This window comes from Balaenoptera ricei, chromosome 13 (assembly GCF_028023285.1).
Source record: "Balaenoptera ricei isolate mBalRic1 chromosome 13, mBalRic1.hap2, whole genome shotgun sequence".
Taxonomy (NCBI): Eukaryota; Metazoa; Chordata; class Mammalia; order Artiodactyla; family Balaenopteridae; genus Balaenoptera; species Balaenoptera ricei.
This window is the reverse complement of record NC_082651.1, coordinates 67175902-67203027: the sequence shown is the minus strand read 5'-3', so window position 1 is coordinate 67203027 and position 27126 is coordinate 67175902. Positions and strand designations below refer to the sequence as shown.

The 27126-nt window shown below is 40.2% G+C and overlaps 1 protein-coding gene across 3 annotated transcripts in view; it reads right to left on the bottom strand.

Annotated features, from left to right (window-relative positions):
* The window catches only part of THADA (THADA armadillo repeat containing), a 318133-nt gene that overhangs the window by 141390 nt on the left and 149617 nt on the right, over window positions 1-27126 (bottom strand). For all 3 annotated transcript variants that reach the window (XM_059943471.1, XM_059943473.1, XM_059943474.1), the window contains one exon: window positions 4896-5064. In XM_059943471.1, coding sequence (XP_059799454.1) covers window positions 4896-5064 — 169 coding nt within the window. The remainder of the gene's footprint in view (window positions 1-4895; window positions 5065-27126) is intronic.

Here is a 27126-nt window from a genome sequence, read left to right as displayed (position 1 = left end):
TAGGAGTATTAAATGGGAGACCAAAGAGAAATGACGAGAAAGAGACAAGCAGAGGGAGGGAAGGTACAATAAGTATTTTTAAAGGTCTTTTACCAGTTGTAGCTTTGCAGGGTTTCACCGGCTTCCTCTGTCCCTCTTTATAATATGGATGGACTTCTTTGTTTCCAATGTTGTAGTATCATGTCAAATTAGATTTAAGGAGACTGAGTGACAAGGGATTAAAACAAAGATGGATTCTTGATTTGGTTTCCCTAGGCATAAAAAGTAGTTATTCACATAAACTATTAGGGACGCAACAAGTTCTAAAGAGAAAAGGACTGCAGGCTTTAATGTCTTCTCTCTACCCCTGACTACCTCTGTGACTTTACTCAAGTCACTCTGCCAGGCTCACCTCAATTTCCTCATCAGAAACACAGAGAGAATGTGGTGTGTGTGTGTGTGTGTGTGTGTGTGTGTGAAAAAGAGAGAGAGAGGGAGAGAATAATGCCTATCTTGCTGGGTTGCTGGGAGGATTAATGAAATCGCATGTGCAATTCATGTGGAATACAAGGGGTGCTCAAAATGTTCATTTTACTTCTCTCATGGCAAACTTTCTAAGTGCGTGGGCCTAGGCTATCTGAAGCCCATCCCTGGCTAATATTTCACATCAACCCAAGGACGGATGCAACAATGCTACTCCACTCCACAGCCAGAAAAGTGGAATCTTTTTAACCCAGAATTCTTAAAGTGCAGAAATCAAGGCTCCAAATTTGGGGCCCCGGAATAAAAGAATTAAACAAAGTGTTCGACAGATTCTGCTGGTAAAAAATGGAGAAAATTTAATACCAGGAAAGGGATGTGTAAAACTGTGGTGATTATTTGGATTAACTGAAGGAAAAAAGAATACCTTTGTCTAGAATGTACACATAAATGCAGAAGTGCTTTTTCTGCTTTAATAGCAGCTAACTTTCCTCAACTGCCCACTTAATCTTACCCAAATAAAAGAGCTTAGGGGCTTCCCTGGTGGCGCAGTGGTTGAGAATCTGCCTGCCAGTGCAGGGGACACGGGTTGGATCCCTGGTCTGGGAAGATCCCACATGCCGCAGAGCAACTAGGCCCGTGAGCCACAATTACTGAGCCTGCGCGTCTGGAGCCTGTGCTCCGCAACAGAGAGGCCGCGATAGTGAGAGGCCCGCGCATCGCGATGAAGAGTGGCCCCCCGCTTGCCACAACTAGAGAAAGCCCTCGCACAGAAACGAAGACCCAACACAGCCAAAAATAAATAATAAATAAACTTAAAAAAAAAGAAACACATCTCTACATAGCCATGGATCAAAGAAAAAGTTATATGAGAAAATATTAAAAAAAAAAAAGAGCTTAATTAAGGAAAGAGCAGGGATCAGCTTTTATATGTCTGTACAATAGGAAAAATAACCAAATTGGGCAGGAAATGAAAAAACTGAGAATTCAAACTTTTACTTCAAATGGTATATGTTTCCTTAGGAAACACCAGAAGATGAGTTAAGTACCCAAGAATCAGAATAAATCTTTCCTCATGACTGTTGGCCAAACTCTTCCTCAGTACAAGAGAACTTTTTGAACTCTAACTCGATTTCTTGGGAGTGATAAGTAACCTTGTAATAACATCAAGTCCCCAACATGAAGAATTTTGGCAACAAAAACAGACGTTTAATTCTACTTAAAAGACAGGGAAGCCCTGCCAGTGCTGCTCCCAAATGAGGTACCGTCCGTGTCTCTTATCTAGCCTTTACTGAGGTTTAATGTCATTTACCACTGGCTCTCGTGAACCTGCAGGATAATCTCACCTTTTCTGATGTGCATTACTTCCATCCATTTCAACATGGCAATTATGAGCCTCTGGTTTTTAAAATGATCAAGAAACAAATCCCACATGTTCTTTCCTTTTTTGCATGTCCTATAATTTGAGTCTTTCTTCCATAGTCCCCGAAAATTCAGAGATCAGCACATTTCTCGTTTTCAAGGTATAGTACTACAGAAATACTCCAAGGTTTGATATATTTATGTAAACATTTTTCAAAGAAGTCAAAATGTATAATTCAAGAAAATGTTCTGTGAAAGAATTTGTTTTCTGATTACAAAATGATTTCCTGCTTCTGAAAAAAATAACAACTTTCTATTTACTTAGCTGGCTCTGAAAGTCCCATGGAGATTACTATTCCTTTCAACCCCTAACATCTCTTTTCCAGGTGCAGGTCTTTTACTGATTTCAAAGGTAGCTTTATGCAGAAAAGGAATCTATAAACTACAGAAGGAAAAGAGAAAAAGAGCCCTCCCTGTCTTAACCCCTTATGCTTTCCCCACAAAGAACAACAGGGTGAAACAGAACTATTACAACACAGATGAGACACCCGAATAGACATGACAAAAAGATTTCCACAGGCCTTTGACTTCTTTTTTTCAACCAGGGTATAAGCCAATCTTGGTAAAGACAGGAATCTGTTTGACAAACACAAACACAATACCCAGCACCCAACACCCATATGGTTGTTGTTTTTTCCAACAAGCCCTTCATCTCCCCAACACTCAGGAACAAGAGGAACAGTCACAACCACCCCAGAGTTAGAGGGTTTTTACCTTCCCACAGTGTTTCACATATTATGTAGCAGAAGAAGTAACTTTGAGAATATCAAAGGCAGCCCTGCGAGAAAAAGACCGTATTTTGTGGCTGGGCAGACTGGTGAAACACAAGCCAGACTTTTTAGTGGTGTGTATGGGGAACGAGTCTGGGAGGCCCATTTGTACAATTGGTGAAAGAGCCAAAGAAACAATTCCAACCTCACTACTTCTAAGTTCGGCCAAGAGTGGATCTTCAATAAAGAAAATCTGACGGCTCATGCCGCCCGACAATCCGAGCCTTCCTTCTAACTCAGCTGCATCCCCTATCTCTGAAAAGCCTGTTCTGCATTACTCATTACTGCAGGCCCTTTCCCTTCAAAGAAGCAGTGGAGTCTGACACAATTGTATGGGCCTCAGGGTCCCATCTTTATAACTAAGATAACAACCTCAGCCCCTCTCTTCATCACAGAGATATAGTGAGGACCAAGGGAGATGAGTGCTTAAGAGTTTGTATTAAAGAAACCACCAATGATCCATAATGCATATAACGGAGACCAGACCATCTGGTCTGGGACCCTCGGGGGTTGCACAATCTTTTCAGGAGATCTGCAAGATTAAACTATTTTCAAAATGACACTAGACATTACTTTCCTCTTTTATTCTCAGTCTCTCACAAGTATACAGTGGAGTTTGCCAGAGGCTACAAGGTGTGTGATGATGTCATCTCTCTAATGACTAACGGAATGTGTGCTTGTGAGTTCTTGTGTTTTATTTTCTGTTTTAGTTTCTAATTAAATATTGATAGACAAAAGCCACTTGGGTTCCTCAGAAACTTTTAAGAGGGTAAAGAGGTCCTGAGACCAGTTTGAGACCTGCCACCCTAGAACTTTAGTCCCACCCAACCCTGCAGTTTCCAGATGGGCTGACTCTCACCCAGTCTGAGCCTTTCTATATGCTGTTCCCTCTGCAGGCGGGACTCTTTCTCTCCCTTCCCTTGGCTAACTTCTGCTCTCTTCTTAGATGTCACTTTCTCTGGGAAGCTTTCTCTGACTTCTCCAGGACCAGTCAGGTGACCCTGCTATGCTCCCCTAGCACTTGGCATACTACATTGTAATTGCCCATTTTCCGGCCTTGTTTGTTTTTTTTTTTGTCCTCGACTCCTTCAACGCAAGAACTGACTTGGTCACTATTTTGATTGTGACACAGTAGTGTATACGAACCATTCAACAAATACTTGATAAATATATAAAACAACCAAGGAAGGAAGGCAAAAAATAGGTCTATCTTACATTCTCACCTAGATGGAATTAGTTAAAAAGTATCAGTTTTCATTATAGCACAGACTTATGAAAACTATGATAATAACAATAATGATATATCTTGCTATGTACCAAGTACTATTCTAATCACTTTATATGCATTAATTCATTTAGTCTTCACAAAATCCCTAAGAGGTATACACTACTATTATCCTTGGTTCAAAAATGAAGACACAGATGTACAGGTAGTGAGTGATGAATCTGAAATTGACACCTAGACTAGTCTGGATCCAGAATCACAGGCCTTAACCACTCTACACACTGCCTCTGATGTCAGCAGTGTGGACTTCAAGCTTAGAACATATATTTGGATCTCAAGGCCATCTCTCTAATCTGCTCACAAATCAGAAGCATGACCTGATATTTAAATCCCACCCCAGCCCTGCCCCACTGTGAGTGACTACAGCAGCCACGTGAACAGCAGACCTTCTTACCAGTACCAAGTTTATAGCTAGGGGTCAAAAAGGACAGTTTCAATAAGAAGTGTATTTCTTAATCATTTGTTGTACTTGAGTCTTTTCTAGAAGAAAAGTTAAAAGCAATAAATCAATTTGTATATTTATTCGAAAGAAAAGTCTCTTTTGTATTGATAGCACAGAGAAAATAGGAAAGTAGGGTTTGATATTTCATGTACTGTGGTGTTAAGCTCCCTGATGTGTATCAAGGAATGCTCACAACTTCACCCTGAACACGGAGTGGCCTAGAATGTTCTGCAGGCATACTTGATGGAAAAGACACAACTCCACCTGGTTCAGAGAGGAAGGCTAAATGGAAAAGCATGCTACAGAAAACCTAGGTTTTAATGCAAAAGATAGCCTGACTGAATCACAGTGTGACACCGCATTCATGTTTATGATGAAAAAAGCACACCTAGGAAATACTTGTTCTTTCAGCAGTAGAAAAAAGTTCTACGGATAAAGTGAAAAGCTTGTATAACAAATCTTCACCTGCTAACAGTGTCTGTGTTTGACAGAAGTCAGAAAGAGTGACTGTACTTACCTGGAGAAGTGTCCCATGAATATGATTTTGCCGGAAACACTGGTCAGTGCAGTTGGGGAGTTTGGCCAACAGAGTTCGGATGGTATCAGGGATGTCGTCCGTCATAACAAATGGGACCAAGGCACGAGCTGCCATTTCACGGGAGCGGTAGGCAGGTGAGCAACCACATCTGGGAAAAGATAAAAACACAAGACCATTCAATACTCATTTCCACACCCGTGTCTTTGTATATGCTGATGTTCTATCTAGCTCTGGCTGGGACATCCAAGGGCTGGGGTGGCGGGAGGAGTTGCTCCCTATTCCAAATGATTGGTTTTTTGGTCATTAATTATACAAGCAACTTTGCTTTTCTCATAAACATCATTAACATCTATGATTCCATCACAGAAATAAATGCAGATAGGAATTGGGAGTAAGACAATAAACAGGTAGTTGCTCCTCAACAAACAACTATTTATTGGGCACTCAGAATGAACAAAAGCACCATGATGAGTGCCATAAGAAATAAGACAGTCACTGTTGTCTCTGAGGAGCCTAATATGCTGGTTGGCAAGATAAGGAGTACATCTGAAAGGATAACTGAAAGCGGTACTGGAAAAATGATAGGCAAATGATCTTGACATGATGGCTATAGGAGGATGAAATTGTGGGTTGTGGGTTGTAGTACTGAGAAGGATGGAAGTCAGGAAAGCAAGTGTGATTCAAGTATGCCAAAAGAAACCAGGCAGTTGTCTCAATCAGGGACAGCTGTATAAAGCAAGGGTAGAAATGCTCGAGGTATAGTTAATTGTGTCTGGTTGAAACAGAGGCTCATGAATAGCAGTGGAACTGAAGGCTGAGAAGTGAGTCAGGCCAGACTGGGGAGTGCCATAAATGGCCGAGTACACCCTCTGAACTTAACTGTCATGAGAACAAGAGATGGACCCTCGAGTCACCAAACCCTTGCCTCTTGGACTGACTCACACCCACAGAGCTTGGAAAGAAGCCAGTTCTTAAGTGAAAGTCATGGACAATTGGTATTTTGTGATTCTACAAAGGTCATTGGAAAGGCAGGTCATCTAAGGGCCTCTTGACTTTTTTGTAAACACTTAGAACCTGAGAGTCCACAACCATTTTGTTGAAACTGTACACTTGAGAGCCTTCACAGATACAGTCTTATTTGAAAGGAGAGCCCAATATGGTAAGTCCTAGCTTAACTAAGTTCTTGACTAGAACTCTCAAGACTTGATGATCTTGCATCCCATTAAAAAAATAACTCAACTTATATAAATGTCTTAGATGCCAAGACAAGAATGGGGAAGATCAGAAGATAGCAGACTCTGCAGGGGAAAGAGATGGCCTCTTGTTTTTTTCCAAAATTAATCAATAGTCCAAGAAAAAATTACTGATAAGATCTGGGCCATTAGGCCCATGTGGCCATTTAGGCTTAGCATGTAGAGACAAAGCCCTATGACTGAAATGTTTCTAACACCTCAGAGGTATCACTGACATTTATCTTAATATAACAATAAAGTACAGATATAATTTCTGTACAAATGTAACGATGCAAGCAGAATTTCACCATGGGGAGGAGGGCAGGTAGGAGGAAATAGGGAGACAGAAGGAAGAGGTACAGGGTAAGTCAAAACATTGTGTCGTTTTTTACCCTAAGATAGTAGGTCCGAGGTGGGGCAATCAGCACACACTTTCAGGATGGAGAAGAACTCTCCTTACAACATGTTATGAGAAGACACTGAAGCCTACGGCTACAGTAGGTAGCTAGAGATTTCCCAGTGGTTTTTGACTGGGTTTTGCCAACTCACCCATTTTCTCACTTATCTTTCCTTTAAAATGATTAAATGTTTGATCTGTAACTGGCAAATGCAGTCAAATGTTTGCTTTGGCCCATGGGGGCTCGGGGGCTGGGGGAGTGAGAAACATTCACTTGATGGAGAAAAGAAAATACTCTGAAAAAGCTTTGAGATTTAATTAGCAAATGACCTCACTCAGCACAGTCATTTGTCGGAAGCTTCCTAGGCTGTCTGTCCCCCACCCCTCTGACATACACACTTTGTGTTATAGTGTGTTTTATGTTACCGAAAAGGCTTTTGTGTATAAATGTTTCTTTTCAAATACAAATAATTCTGACATGGTTACAGATGTTTAGTTTCTAATTAGCAGCAACTGTATACTAAAGAATGCCCCTCCTTTTGCTCCTGACCTTTTGCAAATGATGATTTCCCAAAGGAATCTGGCATCCATACCGGAGAAAGAATGGAAAGTGGGAAAAGTGCCAGAATTTTCTGCTTTCAGATACCCTGTACTAGGGTACTTTCCAAATGCACACAATCAGGTTAAAAAGCAAAACAAAACCTCCCCTCAAAAAAGTAATGCAATTACAGAAAAAGAGAAGAAGCCTATTTTTAAAGTAATATTTAATTAAGTACCATTCATTCTAAAGCAATGACTAAATGTAATTTCAAACTCCTCTCTTATTGCAAATTGTTTAAATGGAAGGATAGAGTCTAGTCAACACACACACACACACACACACACAACTATTAAGCAAAAAAAAAAAAAACATTTCCAGGTTACTGTTTTGTCAGTCTTTGGGGACAGGGAGAGGGTCTGATGAGATTTAGCTTTTCTCCAGGTGTATGTGGCCTGTAGTGTGAGGGGATATAAACAGTCTTTTCAGCCCTAAGTGGAATATATTTGAAGTTAAAATCTCTCTTTCCCAAAGATAGAGTCTTCTAGTTTAATTCTGCAAAGTTACCAAAATCAAGCAGAGATGTTCTTCAGGGACATAGATCTGGTGACTAAAAGGACAGATAATCAGAGCGCCTAGATTTTCATCCTGCTTTGGACACCAAGGTTTGTGACTTGGACAAGTTGTAGTAACCTCTGTGGATCTGTCGAGGCCACAGTGGCGGCAATAATCTATCCCCAGTGAGGTGGTGTCTATAAGAACATTCCAAGAAGGAAGGTACTTTGGAAATACAAAGTTTTCATAATGCATTATGCCTGTGTTAGTACAGGATCAGCATCGTCGAGGAATGGCAGGCCTCTCTGTGGCCCCAATGAGAGAATTAAGGCTGTGGTTTGAATGCTATACCATTTAAAAAAGAAAAGACAATAAATTGATGATATGATGGCAAGGAGGATTGTGGTTTTTTTGGCCTCCATTATAAAGTGATGAGGAGGATGCTGGAGCCCTCCTGAAAGAAGTGGGGGCAGCTTCTACTCTTTAAGTGTCAATTTCCTCTGGAAAATAAAGCAAATGGATTTGGAATCTCAAAGGTCATTTCTTCTTTTACCATAGTTTGAAAAGCATTTCCTCTGCATCCTTAGCTGTGCTCTAGGCCTAAAATACTAGATCATTCACAGGATCTGCAAGACATACAGACACTGGTGTCCTTAAACCTGTAGCCCTCTCACTCCAATAAACCCTTTCCACGTCGTTTTAATCATATATTTATCAACTGCCTACTGTGTTCTTGGCACTGTGTAACATGAGAAATGACACATGTGTAATAGTCATACTTGCATCCTACATTGTACAGCCCTTGGCAGTTTATAAAATGCCTGCACATCTGTTATCTCTTGACTATACAGCATTCCTGTAGGACGTGAGGGCATTATAAATGTCAGTTAACAGATGAAAAGTAAAATGCAGTTCAGAAAGGCTAAGTGGACCCTCCACGATGTGTAAGCAGCAGTGTCCAGGCCAGAACTACCATCCATGGCTCCACGTGGAGCTCGTGGGCTATTCCAAGCTGTAGCTCACACCTGGATATCAGGGGAGCATAAAAATATCTCCCAGCTAATGAAAACACAAGCTTGAATTTACAAGAATGTGGAAAAATCTCTAAATTAGTGGGGTTTTTTTTTTTTTTTAACATTTGTAGGATCGTGAAAACATTTCAGAATCTAACATAAACCATGGACTCTCTCACAAGAGCAGCAGATTTATGAACATACACATAAAATTTCCCATACAATTTTAGGAGGTTCGTGATGCACATTCAAAACCCCTGGGGCTGTGTTTCCAGACCCAGGTCAAGAATCTCCAGTTGCTCCTTTGCACACAGTGTGACGGGCAGGTAAGCACTCTGCTTTAGAGATGTGGCAATGGAGAGCAGGATGCTGTCACAGGGAACCATCAGTTTAGAGTGGCAGCCAGCCAGACAACCTCATGATCACAAGTCCACAGTACCCATGGAGACATACAAGGGTGTGCAGGGCACAGCAAAGGAACAGGAGGGAGAGTTGGAATCACTTTCTGGAGGAGATAAAGGACCTTCAAGTGACGGTGATATACACCTTTGGACTTCAGGAACCCTGGTGGACTCTGGAAATTTTAGAATATAGTATTCTGAGCAGGGAAAGACCCCTCTTCTGAGATCATCTTTCACAGCGTGGTGGCTAAGCTTTTTTTCCAGGTGGTTCCCTCTTATATTTACCCTCAGAATCTGTTCCAGTGAAAGATTTCACAGGTAAGTGGCTGGACATCACTCACACCTGTAGGATAGGCATGGAGACACCCACTGAGTGCCCAGCAAAAGCATACACTGAGTTAGGAACCAGAGAGAAATGTCACTGCCCAGGCCACAGGGAATCTATAGTGGGAAATACAGGCCAATCAGCCAATGCTTTTCGGGAACATGAGAAGTAAATGTAGGCTGTTGTAGAAGAACTGAGGTGGGACACCCAGAGAGGAGGGTGGGTGGTCTGGGAGATCATGGTCCAGTTGTGACTAAGTGGGGTCAGGCAGAAGGAACATTTGGGTTTGGCAAGAAAGAGGTGCCCTCCCCTGTGCCTTTCTGTCCATGAACCCACACTGCCCCCCAGGGCATGCAGTCAAAAGCAAGGGAACTGAGGTTTATTAAATGACTACTGTGTCCCAGGACTGGCTATGTACTTCAGACACACTATTTTATTTACTTCACTAAATCCTCATTATAAGGTCTCCAGCATCCCTATTTTAAGATGAGGAAAGTGAGGTTTCCCAGCATACTTTAGGTCATAAAATTAGCAAGTGGCAGATCCTGTATTCTAATAAGGGTTTGTCCACCTGCAAAATTTAGTCTAAGACTTTACAATGCAGTTGCCTCAAAATCCTCAGCCTTGAAAACGCCAAATATTTCCAAAGTAACCTGTTCAACCTAATCATCACATTGAGGTATGAATGATTTATGGAACTAACCAGTCCCTAATTGGTAAAATGTGAAGCAGAATAAAGATGATGCTGATAGTAAGTAACATTTACTAAGCATCTACAGAGGGCCAGACCTAGTGTTAAAAGCTTTGCATGTATTACATCATTTAATCCTCACAACAAGGCAGAATGGCTGAGAGAACATTATTAGGCAATGTGGGAGAGGTAGTTTTGAACTGAGGGGACTCTGTAAAGCCTGGTGGCCTTGAGTGAGCCCCCCATTTTATGAGAACCAGAGCGAGAGTCTTCAGAAAAAAGTCTCAGAATGGCTTCAGGACCCAGCCAATGTCCCCTTCCACTCTCCCTCATTGACATGATGAATGCTTCCCCAGTTCCTCTGCCTTCTCAGACCCAGATCCAGTCCTGATCCTTACTTTCCAGAAATCAAGCTGTACCCTGTACAAAACAGAAGCCCCCAAACTTCTGCTGCTGGTGAAAATACTCAACCACCTTCTCTAGATGCCCCTACTTGACAAAGGAGTTAGCATCTTAGGAGCTGAGCTGAGTTTGAAGAAGCTATGTCTCACCTACCCCCAAGTCCCTCACTAAATTTACTTAAGAATGCCTGCCATTATGATCTGTTTCTCATGCAGCATTGGCCAGCTGCTCTTGGGGAATAGTCATCTACTGACAATCTTAAAAGCTGAGACAACCCTACCCTGCAGGATATCTCTGAAGGCTAGGAAGGAAGGAGTAGGCTGAGGCTACAGGTTATACTATATATACATATATAAAAAACTTTCTATATATGTTTTGTCAAGCCAACTACTGCTTCATCCTTAGTGCCTTTGCACACTGCAGTTCACACTTGTTGGAATGAATGGCCTTTTCACCCTTGTACACTTGGGGAACTCTTCTTCATCCTCTGAATTCTGCTCAGGTATCACTTCTTTTAAAAAATCTTACTGCATTTCCTCTGGTCAGAGTCAATCCTTTTCTCTCCCGGGCCCTGTCACTGCAATGGCATGCTTACAGCTGTCAGGGTTGGGGGTCACATCCCATTTGCATTCCCCACAGGAGCCCTCAGGTATCATGTTGGCCGGATCAAAACAATCTTTTAAAAAACAAATTTTTTTTTTTATTGACGTATAGTTGATTTACAATGTTGTGTTAGTTTCTAGTATACAGCAAATTGATTCAGTTATATATAGATATAATTTATATTTATATGTTTCTTTTTCATATTCTTTTTAAAATTAATTTTTATTGGAGTATAGTTGCTTCACAATGTTGTGTTAGTTTCTACTGTACAGCAAAATGAATCAGCTACACATATACATATATCCCTTCTTTTTTATATTCTTTTCCATTATGTTTATTACAGGATATTGAATATATAGTTCCCTGTGCTATACAGTAGGACCTTGTTGTTTATCCATTTTATATATAGTAGTTTGTATCCGCTAATTCCAAACTCCTAATTTATCCCTCCGCGACCCCCCTTTCCCCTTTGGTAACCATAAGTTTGTTTTCTATTAGACCAAAATGATCTTGAGAACAGAAACAGGGTCTTTATAGTTCTGAATAATATAGCACAAAAGACAGGAGTTAAGAACCTGTTCTGGAATCCAGCAAACCTAAGTTTAAGTCCAAGTCCTAAAGCTTACTAGTGGGTGACCTTGGACAGGTCAGTGAACCTTCTAAGTTTTTATTATCTGTAAAACAGGGAAAAGTAACTACCTCATAGGCTGTTGTGAAGCTTAAATGAGATAATGGATATAAAACACAACACCTGTAAGTTAATGACCAATAAATGGTAGCTATTATTGAACCTAGTAGGTGGAATAACTTTCAAACTGAAAAGCGTGATCCACACGTACAAACTCTCTAGGGTTCTCTATCTCAACAACTGGCTGAGGACACAGAGCCTTGCTGTATCCAACAGGCTTCAGGGCTCACAAAGGCCTGCCTCTCCCCCTCCCCACCAAAGGAGCTGGAAAGGAGAGAAGGACGACTGAGTTTGGGGCCAACTGACTTGTTTATGTGAGGCCCGCTGACTTTATTCCTCAGGTCCAGGGCCCAGGTTTTACTTTCTGTCAATTCTAATGCTGTTTCTAATGCCGTTTCACCAAAGGTTTCTTTTTCCTTTTTATTGTGTGTGGTTCCTGGTTTCAATCTCGCCTTCGGAAACATGTACACGTGTGGTACATGTGTATGCATAAAAGAGAGAAACCACTAAAAAAATACGGTGGTACCAGTGAATTTGAAAAAACAGTTCAGCATGTCCTGTCACTATGAAGTATGTTTTTGTTATAAGTGTTATTCCTTAAGCCGTCCTTACACATTCTCAGGTGAGTTCAGTGTGGCCACGGTTGCCAGATTCTCTACTTGTCCTTCCTTTACCGATTTTCAGTTCATCAAAGGACCTACCACCACCTGAACTACTTGTTCCTTTTCCTGCAACTCAAACCGCTAGCACTTAGAAGTTGCATTTACTGTAATCTTGCCCTCTGCACAGCTCATGGATTTCTTTATTCAAATATATTTCTTGGAAGGGTAATGGGTTCAGGACTTTTGAAGTCTGATTTTAAAAAGAATCCTTGGTTTGGATAGTGAAGGAGAAATAAGAGCAGTAGACAGTAGCTAAGCTAAAAATCGCACATTTCCAGCTTTCACGGCAAAAATATACATATGTATCTGCAGGTAGAACGTTTAGTTTAAGTATCTACTGGCAGCTCAAAGCTGTAATTGCTCTTTACAAATTAACTCTAATCAACATGTTAAGACCTTTAAAAAAAATTTTATGAAGAAATGCTGAAAATAATTAATAAGCCAAAATAGAACATCTGAGAACAGCAATATGTAACCCCCTGGGACATCCCAACCAAAGTCTAAGCTGTAGAAGGTGCATCCTTTTAAGGTCACCTCCACTCTACCTCCAAGTTACCAAGGTTTTCCCCAGGTCAACTAGCCACAGGCTGTTAATCCCAAAGGGGTGAAAATGGCAGCTGCCAGGAGTTGGGAATTGGCCTCCATCACTTTGACATCCCTCCACTTGTCCCCGTAAGAACTGGGCACAGCACTTGGCCACATATGTGGCAAGGACACAGGGTCTTGGATGCAATGGCAATGGCTAGTTGCATTCATACCATTCCTTTAGGTGTTAGGAAATAAAGCTAGGGAATTTTCCTACAGGGACAGGGGGGAAGGTATCCAGTGTGGTGCTTACTTTAAAGAGATCTTTGAATAATGTTCTTTAATTATTTAGAATTATAAACATGTTTTAAATAAATGAAAGGATGCTTTCTGAATGCTAATCCCTGGTTACTTGCTGATATCAAATCATAGAGTTTTGAAAAAACATAAGAGTATGAAAATTATATTTCATCTGAAATTTCATTTCATGCTTTATTTTGTGACTAGACAATAACAGATACAATTTGAAACTGAATTTTTCAGATTCCAACCAAATTGTCCAGACAGCTGGAAAGAAGGTTTTTTTCCTCTGGAGCACTGAAATGAAGTTATACCTTAATAATGATTCTTTCCTGACTCGGAAAAACATGGAAAAGACTTTACAGCAACATAAATACAAAGACATTGGAGGCCCTAGAGATTAAAAGGGAATCATTACTTTCAGTCTTTACCCAAAATAAAATGGAGTAATATAAAGTGGAAAAAAAAATCTAACATAAACGGTATAAAACTCTCCTACATAATGAAAATAACCACTAGACTTAGTTTGAAATTTTGGCATGATCTTCCCTCCCGGTCCATCTGTGGGTTTTCCTCTCTGACCTTGGATCAACAAGCCACATACTACTGGCCTCCTCACAGACAGCTGGAAAAGCAGTTCTGGATCTGCCCTCAGGGCTCTCAAGCTGGGATAAGCTGTGTGCAGGGCAGGAGCTGAGGGCTGCAACTTGTGCAGACCGAGGGAAAGAGCTGCACATTCCTCTCAATAGCAAAACCCTACCGTTGTTTCTGCCCCTGCTCCACTAAAGACCAAGAGATGAACACACACAGACAGCCATTGAGTCTTTAAGGGGGTTGATCGTAACACTTTGGCCTCCACATGTCTTCTCCTTTCCTTGCAGGTAGTGGGTGGGTTGGAGAAAACAGTCCTGAACGTGCTGAGTCTCCTTGTGGTGAAGGTCACTGCTCAAAGGCCAAGTTCTCTAAGTGACTTCATACAGTTGAAACGCACCCCATTAACCTTTAGGGCATGTGGTTCCATATTCACAGTGAGTGGGTTTCAGTTCATAAACCCAGGACTGGGTGGTCAATTTAAGAAACTACACAAAGGTATGGAGAAAATTTACTCTCTTCTTTTTAAGCTATGTATATTTAGGGGGAAGGTTTGAAAAGGAATGTTTTTGGTCCTGTTTTTAAGAGTTTTTTGGGTTTTTTTTTTGTTTGTTCTTTAGCTTTCAAATGTTCCAGAACCTGCGACAACCCTCTATCGCCACACTAAATGCAAATTTCTCATTCTGGCATTCAAAGCACCCTAAACCTAGCCCAATACTGGGTGGACAAATCATAGGTGCTGAGTACATCTTTCTTGGAACAATGGAACTTGACTTTTCAGGTGACTCTTTCTGAAAAGATATTAAAATCTTGTAAAATCTAAGCATCCTGTGAGTCAAGTGAGTGCTTAACATTTTTAAATAAACACTTTTAAATGTGAACAATTTTAGGAACTTCCCTTTTGACAGGAATCTGTTACATTTCTGAGCGATTTCAATACTCATGCTAAAACTCAAGGAGGGGAAAGGGAAAGGAAGGTGGGAACATTTACTGAGTGTCTGCCAGATGTCGGGCAATGTGCTAGGTACTTTCAGATATTTTATCTCACTTTTAGTACTCACATAAACCCTCTGAAATAAGTATATAAAACTGTATACACATATGTCAGTTTTTGCTCTAGATGGTCTCGTGGGAACATGTATAGAATGATGAGTTACCAAATAAAATGTACCCACAATCAAATAAAGTGCACTGTGCCGACTTCTTTCTGTTGTGGTAATGGATGTGCAATTTATCCCATTAATTCCAATGGTTAGAACTCATTTTTGCAGATCCCATACACAATGAACTGGTGGCCTAAATGTATTTCCTACTGCTCCAACTAGTGCTTAATAAAATAAAACCAAAAGCTTTATAATGCACTATCTTTAAGGAAGGCAAATTAGTCACCAGGAAATAGTCGTCCACGAAATTGTAGTCTTTGTAGCTCAGCCAGCAGCCAAAGGTTTCTGAAGAGCCCTGTATTAGACTGGGACAGGCTCGCCAAGGGCTGTGGCAGTGTCCTCTGCTGTCCTCTATCAATAGTGACCACCTCGGGTCAAATCATCTACAGTCTTTTGAAGTATAGTATTTATCTAGAGACAAGTTCAAAATGTCCAAGAATAAGAATCTTTAACATTTTTAAAGACAACAGACACAGGTCAGCACACTGGCAGGATCTTCACGGGCTTAGGAAAAAATAATACACATCGTTATCAGCTTTAAGTGACTATTTTGGTGGAGTGAAACCTGCTGCTAAGCAGAAACTCTTACACGGTCCCTTTGATGCCTCTTTAGCCAGACTACTTTTAAAACATCCTCAAATTAAAATATTAGTATCTAAATGTGGCCATAGGCAAGTTACATAATGTCCTTTCACATCCTCATCTGTAAAAGGAGATTAGAATAAGTGATCTTGAAAGTCCTCTTCAATAACAAAATCCTATAATTCAATGGACATTTAAACATTTCAGGCAGATAGCTATATTTTTTATTTTAAAATATCTTTATGACCTCTCTTGACTTGCTCCATTGCTTAATCTCGTAACAATACTGATGCCTATAATAGAACTTTTACGTTTAATACAAACCACACTCAATCTTTCTATAGTCGGGAGCCAATTTTCTCTAGTTTGAGCCTCTCCAGAGTTGGAGAACAAATGACCAGTGTTTTCTATACACAGGAAAACCCTTCACTGACTATATTGGAATCCTGTCATTAAATCACCCCCTTACTCTTCCCTTCCGTGGGCTAAAACAGCCCCAATTCCTTTAATCATGTAGAACCTCTTCTCTAGAATCTAGTTAATTATTTTGCCTCTACAGAGAGTTGAATGCATCTTGCCAGTACTATCGGCTAAAACAGTGATTTGTGCTACTGCTAGATGAGAGAAATTTGAGCATTTCTTTTAATTTGATTACTCTCCGGACATTGCAATTTACTTTTGCTAAAGTTAATTAATACCCCTGAATGACCCTCCTCAGGTTTCACAGCAACACTTCAAGCTAAAATCAGAAAGAATAAATTTTTTAAACCCATGAAGTACATGGAAAGTTTTGAAAAATTCCAAGAAATTGCACGTTCTTGGCCTGAAAAAATAGCACAAAAGAGCAAAGAACACTGAGGTATTAGTAACAGACCCGCCCCAGGGAAGATTCTTATCTCAAATGAAGACTGCAATTAGGTAGATTAAGTCATACATCAGCATCCCTACAGCATCCAAACAGACCACTGCCTTCAGGGAAAGTTTTACATCCTCCTTTGGTTGCCCCAGGGCCCACATTTGTGTCACAGTCAAAAAGTACTTCCTTAAGTATAATTACACTTTTCTTACTGCAACTTAATTTTGTTTTCGTGGTTCTACATGCCAGGGAAATAAATGAATTTATGCCTAAAAGAATAGTCTTTTGACTTGTGTCCAGAATATATTCTGAATAAGAAGAAAACAAATAACCCAACAAAAAATTGGGTCAAACTTTGAACCAAGACTTCAGCAAAGAAGATATATGGATGGCAAAGAAACACATGTAAAGATGCTCAATCTCCTTAGTCATTAGGGACGTTCAAATTGAAACCACAGTGATATACTGCTACATACTCACTAGAAAGACTAAAATTAAAAAAGACCAAGCACACCAAGTGTTGACTAGCAAACGGAACCACTGGGACTCTCATCCTCTGCTGGTGGAAATGTAAAACGGTACAATCACTTTGGAAAATAATTTGGCAGTTTCTTAAATAGTTAAATGTACACCCTTTTCTACAACCCACCCATTCCACTCCTAGACGTTTATCCTAGAGAAACGAAAGCATATGTCCATACAAAAACTTGTACATGAATATTTCTGGCACCTTTGTTTGTAATAGTCAAAACTAGACACAGCACAAATGTCCATCAACAGGTGAGAGTGTAAGTAAATAGTGGTATATCTGTACAATGGGATACTATTCTGCAATAGAAAGGAACAAACTACTGATATGTGTAATCACATGGATTAATCTCAAGATTATTATGCTGAGTGAAAAAGTCAGGCAAAATAAAATACATAATGTATGATTCCATTTATATGAATTCTAGAAAATGCAAATTAACCTATAGTGATAGAACAGCTGTTGCCAGGTGACGGGGGGCGGGGCTGTTGGAGAAGGTTACAAATGGGCACAAGGAAACTTTTGTGGGTGATAGATATGTTTACTATCTTGACACTGGGGGTGGTTTTATGGGTGTATAAACTTAGCAAATGGTACACCTTAAACATGTGCAGTTTATGTCAATTATACCTCAATAATGCTGTTTTTTAAGAATAACATTTCACATATATTAGAAAAGTGAAGTTATACATCCTGTCTTGTTCTCCCTTCTCAACCTCCAATCGCATCTCCAAAACATCCCAAATCTTCTTTCCTCATATTAAACAAGCCCAGCTATTTCCTTTGAACTTTTATGACCAGAATGAACCTTTCCTTGTGCTCTCTTAAAGAATCAAATCAATAAACACTGAAATCCTAACAAGCGCGTAAGATTTAAAAAACAGAAACTTTTTCAGGACAGTGTTCCAAATCTTCCACATGCTCTTCTAGGACAGGCTCAGAGACAGTAAGTGACTTGACCAAGCTCACAAAAGAAGTGAATGGAGAAGCCGGGATTCAAAGTCAGGTCTGTCTGACTCCAGAGCCCGTGGTAGTTGCAAAACCCTGCATGCCCCAACTGTAAGACATTTTTACCACCACAGGGTGGAACGACAATAACAAATACTAAAAGAAATTCAATTTTATAGCTCTTACCTATACTTGACAACTCACACCATTCAACCAAGCAATGCCAAATCTGTTGGGCCCGCTTTAATAAACTACATTTAGCGGTAGAATTTTTCAAGTGGTTATTAAGGTAAAACAGATTTATCCTCCATCTCGAGTAGATTGAACCTGCTTCCTAATATCTTTTATTTTTGCTTATTTTCATAATTTGCTTATTCCATAGTGAACAGGTAATTTTCAACTCATCCCAGTTTGAATCATGCTGAATTCTGAACAAACAGAAACCAATTAGTGCACTATTATTTAACATAGTCCCAGTGAATGCACAATGGAGACTGCTGTGCAAAGTTTGAAGATGAAACAAAACAGATTACACTCACACATACCCACATACCCTACCACTAATTAAAAAAATTCTAGTGTTACAAGTATACAATTTCAGCTGTGGTATTATCTTTGTTCAGAAGCAAGGTACATTACTATATGGTTGAAGCCTTCCAGCATTTAATTAGGTTACTAATTATAAGGAGAATCACATTACCTTTAAGTCTTTCCTTGGGTTGTGACTAAGGCTTAATACATTAATTTCATGGTAACTGTATTTTAAGATGGGGAACATGTCAATAAAGAATTCTGGTCACATCCTCCAATATGTCCATGTGACTGAAGGTTCTGGCTGTGATACAATTTGATACATTTACTAGGAGGAAAATCACTGCTAATTCCCACTGCTACTGGTAGTGGCCAAGAGATATTTTATATTGCATTTTAAGCATAAGTAACATTAAAGAGAATCTTCACAGAGGGCATATACATGAATATAAAAATAAATAAAATCATTAAGTGACATTCTTTATTCCCATTTAAATTCAATTAATAAATTTAGCATCAATTCAGTATCACATTACTCCCCAATTTCCTTCCTTGCCCATCAATAAAAACAGTGCAAATTGTATGAGTCATTCTTCAATCATGCCAAGGACATAACCTTTAACCTAAGATTAAAAATAAAGTGCCATGGGACTTCCCTGGTGGTCCAGTGGTTAAGACTCCATGCTCCCAATGTAGGGGGCCTAGGTTTGATCCCTGGTCAGGGAACTAGATCTCACATGCCACAATTAAGACCCCGCACAGGCAAATAAATAAAAAAATTTTTTTTTTTTCTGAAGTGCTATGTGTGAAATTCAATACTGTTTAACTTCTGGGTGCTAACATCTAATACAAACAACATTTCAAAGGAAAATGAAACAATCTGGATCACTTCCATTCATTTTTATGATTTCATTGGTAGATTTGTATGGCTTTGGCTTGGATCCTTGATAAACTGGAATGTGGAATCATTTCGTTTATAATCTGTATCACCAGTTCGTACAAGGCACAGAAAAGTTCTCCACTCCCTCACATACTTCAAAGTATTTCATTTATTATTCAAATGATTGTTCTGACAAAACCATTAGTCAAGAAGAAAGCAAAGAAATCTTATTTTAAAGATGCAGTTTTCACAACAGACTGCTTTATCTACTCATGCTATTCTGGCAAAATCTTTATTTCCTAAAAGAAAACTTTTATTTTTTTCAATTAAAAATTTTCTTATATATTAGAAGGTCAGGGAATGTTTTTTACTGATTTCACCCAAAGTGAGTGTTTATATTTTAAATTTACCTTAGCTGCTTCTTCCTAAATTCCTACAGGCTCTCGCCTTTTCTAAGGAAAATACTGAATTTAAATTTAAGAAAGGTATTGCTGAAACCATGGTGAATGTTTCACACTACCTTGAAATGACGGTAGGAATATGCACGCTCATGCACGCTCTCTCACTCTCTCTCTCTCTCTCTCACACACACACACACACACACACACACACACACACACGGGAAAAAAGAAGTACCTTTTAGTCAGAGTTCTGAGTTTAGGGCTTTTGGGGTTAACAAGAAAAAAAGTTTCCTGATTTGCAGTAGAGCTATTTTCATACTTTCTTTTTCTACACCGAAATCACATTGCAGCTGTATCACCAAGTAGCATCTTTGCAAGGTATGAGAAGTTTCTTGGCTTAGCAGAAAAAAAAAAAAAAAAGCAACAGTCTAGTCCTCAAAAAGAACCCCCATGACCAGTGAGGCTGAAAAAGCTGGCTGAATCACTGGTCAAGAGTCAGTCTTATAGCAAAAATCGGTTGGGCTGAGAACAGAACCTAACAGGAAAACATAAGGTCAGACTTGAGTCTGATTTGGTCAAGAAACATGTGCTTGGCCAGTCAAGGGCTGCAGATATACAGATGAGGTTAACTTCCGTGACTACTACTAGTCATGGAGCATTTCAATGCCACTATTTGAGAATCAGAGCAATAGATGCTACTACTATTCCAGCCACCAAGAGACCCCATTCCCCTCTTCTGTTACATTTGTGGAAGGAGAGTGGCTATAGTGGTTTAGAATCAATCATTTTCAAGATACGGCTCTTCTCCAATCCCAGACTTGCCAATATGTCCCTATGAAGGTGGCAAAATTTGTCTCTTTGTCTTGTGTTCATTAAGGTTCTCTGTGCTTTCAGTCTCACAGTTCTTAAAAGGAAGCATGATACCTCACACGCAACAGTGATCAAGTTCAATATAAGGCAGACGATGTAGCCCAACCCTATGGTATTTCCAACTGTGTCCAAAGTACTTGGAGCTGCCAGAAAGCAAGTATCATTCATTCATTCACTCATTTATATTGTAGTAAAATACACATAACATAAACTTTTTTTTTTTTTTAAGGTAAGAAGTGGATTTATTTAGAGATACACATCCTTTGGACAGAATGTGGTCCGTCTCAAAAGGTAAGAACGGCCTTGGGAGAAACACACTCCAGAGTGTGGGCCATCTCAGAAGGTGAGAGGCCCCAAAATATGGGGTGGTTCAAAACTTACACATTCTGAAGTGGCGTTTAGCTCATTCACCAAGCAGTGTTAGAGCATTTTAGACTCTGACCTCAGTGTCTTGATATCCAGGTATTCACTGGTTAATACTCATGGCTTCACAGAGATAAATGTCATTCTATTTTCAGGTAACCTTTCGGATAAGTATACAAAATCAGAGTTCATTCAACACACTAAGGTTTGTATGCTGAAGGTGAGGCAAGAACCACCCAAACCAAGCATTGGTCCATTTCCTTCCAGGTGGAAGGCAGAAACTCTGATATTCTCTTCCTTGCCATTAAGCCTTTCAGAAAATAAGGAACCCACTATTCCCTGACCTTTGGGATTTTTACAAACATCAGCCTGCAGTTCAGAACACAGACAAGAAACTGTCCAGGGAAAACATGCCCCCAAATGAACAGGATATAAACAAAGCTGTAACTAGGTAATTAATGGTAGGGACTGGACTCCCTTCACTCCGCTTCTCTGATAACAATCTGGTATTTTATCAGCAGGTCTTTTATCTGGAAGGATTCACTGTATTCTGCTGCCTGGAACTATTCTGGGAGGGGACAAAGACAAGCTTTCATCTTGGAACGGAAATGGAACCACATCTAGAAGGAGGAAGCGTCAAAGCTGTAAAAAGGCCTCCAAGTCTTTCCCTGCCAGCAGGGAGAGGTAAATGGAAAATAGGATGCCCCGTTTCACTAAATGCACGGGAGCAAATTCTGGTGGGGAAGAAGCCACTGCGGTCCCCATCCAGGCAATGCGCAATCTGTCTCTGTCCCAAATTCTACACTCTATCGCCACCGCTGCCAGCCTTATCCCATCTCTAATACCACACCCAACCAATGTCTCTTCCTGTCAAGATCAAAGAAACTTAAACTGTGGTTTAAATGACCAATAATACCTTAAAATACTATATCTCACCATGGGATTTCCATTTTAGAAAGGATCAAAACCGTATACTTAAAGAATGAAAGTCCAACTGTGAAACTTCAAGATTCAGCTCAAAAGGGAAGAGGCATCTGAGAAAACTGGGTGGGTAAAAGGCACTGCTTAAGACCTCTCAAATCATTCCATACAGATTTCAACTACCCAGGGGGTGAAGCTGGGTTAGAATCTGGCCCTCTGAGTTATTACCGGTGTACATATTAATTAGGAGTAGAACATGTTCCCTAAGCCCCTCCAAACACGGCCACGCCACTCAGACCTCATAACATGTCATGGACTGGTTATGGAAGGACTTGGGAAAAACAGGCCTTTGAATTCCCCCTCCTACTTAGAACCCAGGAATATTTATCCAAGGTTGAGCCAGGGTGGCTGGCCAATTCCAAAACCCACAGCCTGGGGCTTATGAACAAGAGCACAGATTGCCCAGTGAGACCAGTGCCCTTCTGTCAGGCTGTGGAGCAATCCTGTGAAGCTCCATAGGTTCAGATCCCAGGCCCTCATGACACTTCACAGTGGTGCAGACTAGGGGGAGGGCGCTAGGAAACCGCTCTACTGGCCAGTTTTCCATGGGGAATTCTATCAGGACATGGCATTCTAAAGCTGCTACTTTAGGGACGTGTTCAACCATGCAGCAGAATGCAAATCCCTCTCTAGTCTTTTCAAGTTTTTCCTAAGTCCGGTTTTCATTCTGGCTACGAATTAAGTTCTGATATCTTAAATCATGCAGAAAAAAAAGGGGTAAGAAGAGATTGAATTATATTAATTATATGGCATTGAAGCTCAACTAGAAAACAAGAATTACATTTCTTAAGTTTCTCTTCACTAGGCTTCTGCAGGTTATAATTAGTATTAAAAAGAATTTTACTTTTCATTTTATCCAAGCTGAAAAGAAGCTGAGCCTTAAATTCTGGCTTTACAGGAAAGAGAGATTCTTCTGGAAAACAAGAAAAAAAAATGAATAAACAGTCAAGCAAAAAACAAACCAGCACTATTCACCCATCACCCAAAAAGATAGCTTAAGTGACTCACTTTCAGCATTTGAAAATATTTTCTACCCACTGCTTCGTAAATTATTTTCTTGTTGGTGTGACACATCCTTTAGTAACAATCCAGCTTTTCCTTGGCTACCTAGATATATTTCCATAGTTACTACCAAAACAGATGGCCTTTTCCTGTATGATTGCAATAATCAAAAAGGAGCAGGCTTATTTACACAGAAGCATCCTCCATACAAATAGACATTTTGTTAATGCTCTGGACACTGTAGAGACAAAACAGAAAATCTCATTCACGTGGGCCTGCCTAATTTTGATTTTGCAATTATTCAGACTGAGGCCGAGCTAATGTTTACTTTTGGGACTGAGAGTTTCATTTAAAATTGGGAGAAATGTGGCCATCTCTTGGGAACTGGTGGCCAGGACACAAATATCCCAGACCAGGAATTTTCCCTGATGCAAAACGAAACAGAACAAGACAACCCAGGGGGCACATCTCACACATCTCACTCTCAGTGTGCTCTCCAGCAGGTTTGGCTAGTAACCTTTGGTTGGTGAAGGAGGGAGGTGGGACTCTGCACATGAGAAATATAAAACTGAGGAACAAAGGGGGATTTCAACCCACCTCAGAGGCCTCGAGGTGTGGCTTAACAACTAATACGTTAACCAGATGCTACTGTTACCCACCCATTAAAAAGCAGTTCCCTAAATATATTACATACAATTTGGAGTAATGAAACTTTCATTTCATAATATCCAGTAATTTGAACACTTCACTGATTCAGACTTGCCTTTTTAAGGTATCCTTTTAAAGTGTAGGATTACCACATAAGAAAATGTTGGCAATTTTTCAAAATTTCAACATATATTGATATCCTTATGATGCTGTTTTCTAAGACCGTAAAAAGAGGATGATCAAGTAAGCTACTGTTTATGAAAGTACATTGTAAACTTCAACTTCTTTATATAAATGCTTGTTACTATTTTTTTTTCTTTTTCTTTCAACAACCCTGAAGCTTTTCAAAATTATGTTAAGTTTCTACAGTAAAAACCTAAGATGGTAAAGTCAGATGGAAAATATATGTTCTAATAGTTTAAAAATTATGCCTAAGTAGCAGCCCACAAATAATCTCATTAAGATTTTATGCTTCTTAAGCCTCAAGACACATTTTTTCTTTGCTGAGACACTTATAACTGTGCAATGACCCACGATTTCCTATTACAAGGAAAATATCTTTTGTAAGAAATCCTCAGTGTTTCTCAAGAATCTCAGAAATTCAGTTGAACCAGTCTTATTTAGCAACCCGTCACAACCACTTGGGCTTAACTGCAAGTTTTTCTTTCTTTTCTACTGATTTCAGATTAGAAGAAGAGACCACTGCTAGAGCAATGCCCAAGGGGGGCAGGGGAGCGATATCTCAAGAAAGCAAAGTAAGTCCAAGTGTTTGTTATTTAAAACTTCAGGTTAATTTTGGCATATTGAGAACTAGCTTGTCATACCCCACAGATGGAGCATCGTAAACATGAGCAAAAGGGCGAATTGTAGTATTAAGCGCTAGCGTAGCTAAGGGAGTGGCGAAGAGCATGGGTTCTGGAGCCAGATTGCCTGGTTCAAATCCTGGCCTTATCACTTCTTAGCAGTATAACCTAGGGCACATTTCTAAACTTCCCACTGCCCAGCTTTCCCTCTCTGTAGGATGGAGGATGGGGATGATAATGTTAGGGACCTCATAGTGTTGTCATGATGATTAAATGAATTAGTATGCATCAAGTCCTAAAACAGTGTCTGGCCCATAGTAAATATCTGCTAATTATTATCACTTATCACTAATTATATGGAAAAAAATCAGAGCAAAGATGATAGGGACCAAGAAGCAACACAGCACAACAGATATCCCATTATGCCAAAAATCTTATCTGTCTGATGCTCCACTGTATTTCTATCCTGCCGGACACACAATCGATGCTTACAGTAATTATCTGTTGAGTAAATGAATAAACGAATCAACTCCTGACTCCTTAACGAATCACTTTTTGACTGTGGACACATTCTGCTTACTCCTTCTGGACCTTGACTTTTCCATCTCCAAAGAAAGTTACCAACACCTGCCACTTGCTACCTCAAAGTGATGATCATCAGTATAAGGGAAAAAGCAAATCATTTCAAACTTACTGAAGGGATATCCAAAGTCAATGACTTTTAAAACCAATGTTCCTGGGCTTCCCTGGTGGCACGGTGGTTAAGAATCCGCCTGCCAATGCAGAGGACACAGGTCCAAGCCCTGGTGGGGGAAGATCCCACATGCCGCGGAGCAACGAAGCCCGTGCGCCACAACTACTGAGCCTGTGCTCTAGAGCCCGCGAGCCACAACTACTGAAGCCCGCATGCCTAGAGCTCCAGGGTCCGTGCTCTGCAACAGGAGAAGCCACCACAATGAGAAGCCCGCACACCGCAACGAAGAGTAGCCCCCGCTCGCCGCAACTAGAGAAAGCCCGCGCACAGCAACGAAGACCCAATGCAGCCAAAAATAAATAAATAAAATAAATAAATCTATTTAAAAGACCCCAATGTTCTTTTGTTATTGAGTACCTATGAACACAGTCAATAATATTGAAAGGCTCCTCTGTAATACCCTGAGTCCTGTTTCCTTTCAAAGAAGTCCTCTGACTCCAGTTGGCCAGGGGGAATGTGCAGACATTGTGCTAGGCCCTAAGAGATGGCTGTTCAGACCTCAGTGTGCAGAGGCACTACCTGGGGGAAACTGCTGACTTTTAGATGTCTATGGGACATGCAGAAGGAGTTGTCCAACAGAAAGGTGAATCTATGATTCTGTACAAGTTCTAGATCTAGGACTGACTCATCAATGTATGTGAGTTGCCAGCCAGGTGAGGACTGTACATGTAAGGTGAAAAAAGAAAAGAGTGGAGGGCAGGACCAAGAGGTGCACCAACATTTAGGAGGCAGCATGAGGAAGGGGCCCTGAAAGAGGAGGAAGAAGCAATGGCCAAACAAGGCCACACAGGAAGAGCATCCTGAAGATGCCAGTGTGCAAGAGTGTCAAATACCAGAGGAAGATTCAGAAAGATAAAGACTGAAAAGCATCCAGTGGCTTTTGTAATGAAGAGGTCACTACTATTTCCCCTTTGTCAGTGAAGCTTCAGTGAAGTGGTGGAAGAAGCATCCAGACTGCAGTGGTTTAAGGAAGGAATAAGAGAGGAGGAAATGGAGACTGTAAACACAGACGACCTTTTCCAAGAGTCTGGCTATAAAACAAAGGAGAGAACTACGGTGGTAGGTAGAGTGGGTGTCTCCACGGAGAGAGTCCATGCCTGATGGCTTCTATTTTCTCTTGCAAATAAGAGATGATGAGAGTAGGGCCTTGGGTTACGGCAATGACACAAAGTAGGCCCTCAGCAAACACATTTAATGGATGGATGACCTAGTGACGAAGAGTGCTCACAAAATAAAGTGAAAGACAAGAATAAATGGTGAAGAAGAGAGCAGCTGTCGCTGTGTGGAGGGGAGGCAAGACGGGCAGTCAAGAGTCTCAGTGCTCAAGGTGAGTGAGGAAAATAAGGCCCAAAGGGAAAAAGTCGAAGGGTATGAGGGTGAATGATCTGGTGCAGCTAATGTGACTAATGCAGGTTGTTTTAACCAGAAGATGATAAATAGACTGGTAAGGGTCAAGGCCCAGAGGAGAGGGAGGAAAAAAACTGCGCCGATCAGAGAAAAATAATCAAAACATGGTATGTCGTGCATTTTCCTTGTCTCATTTTAAGCCTACTGTAATTCTTCTTTACCTTCATACTCTCTTCCCTAATTCAGATTTTTCTGCCTAAAGAGAAAAACATACAGTTTTGATTCTAAAATGTTCCCTACCAGGTAGGAGAAGATGACTTCATATTAGCTGGCATTTGGGGCTTGGTACTCTCAAATCTTCAATTCAGCATTAAAAATGCCTGCTGAGCATCTTGGCTACATTTTTGAGAAAATAATTAAGATTAAGGAAATAAATGCTCCTTAAGGAAAAATAGTATTAAAATATTTTAAAATTTAAATATTACTACATTTGTAATAATTTTCCCATTACTCTTCATTATTTCCATAAGACTTGGAAATGCAACACTTGGAGTAAATACCGTTCTTAATTAAAGTTACCAAAGATTCACCATGGACGGTTTCTTCTGTTAAGTAGCAAACCATTTATT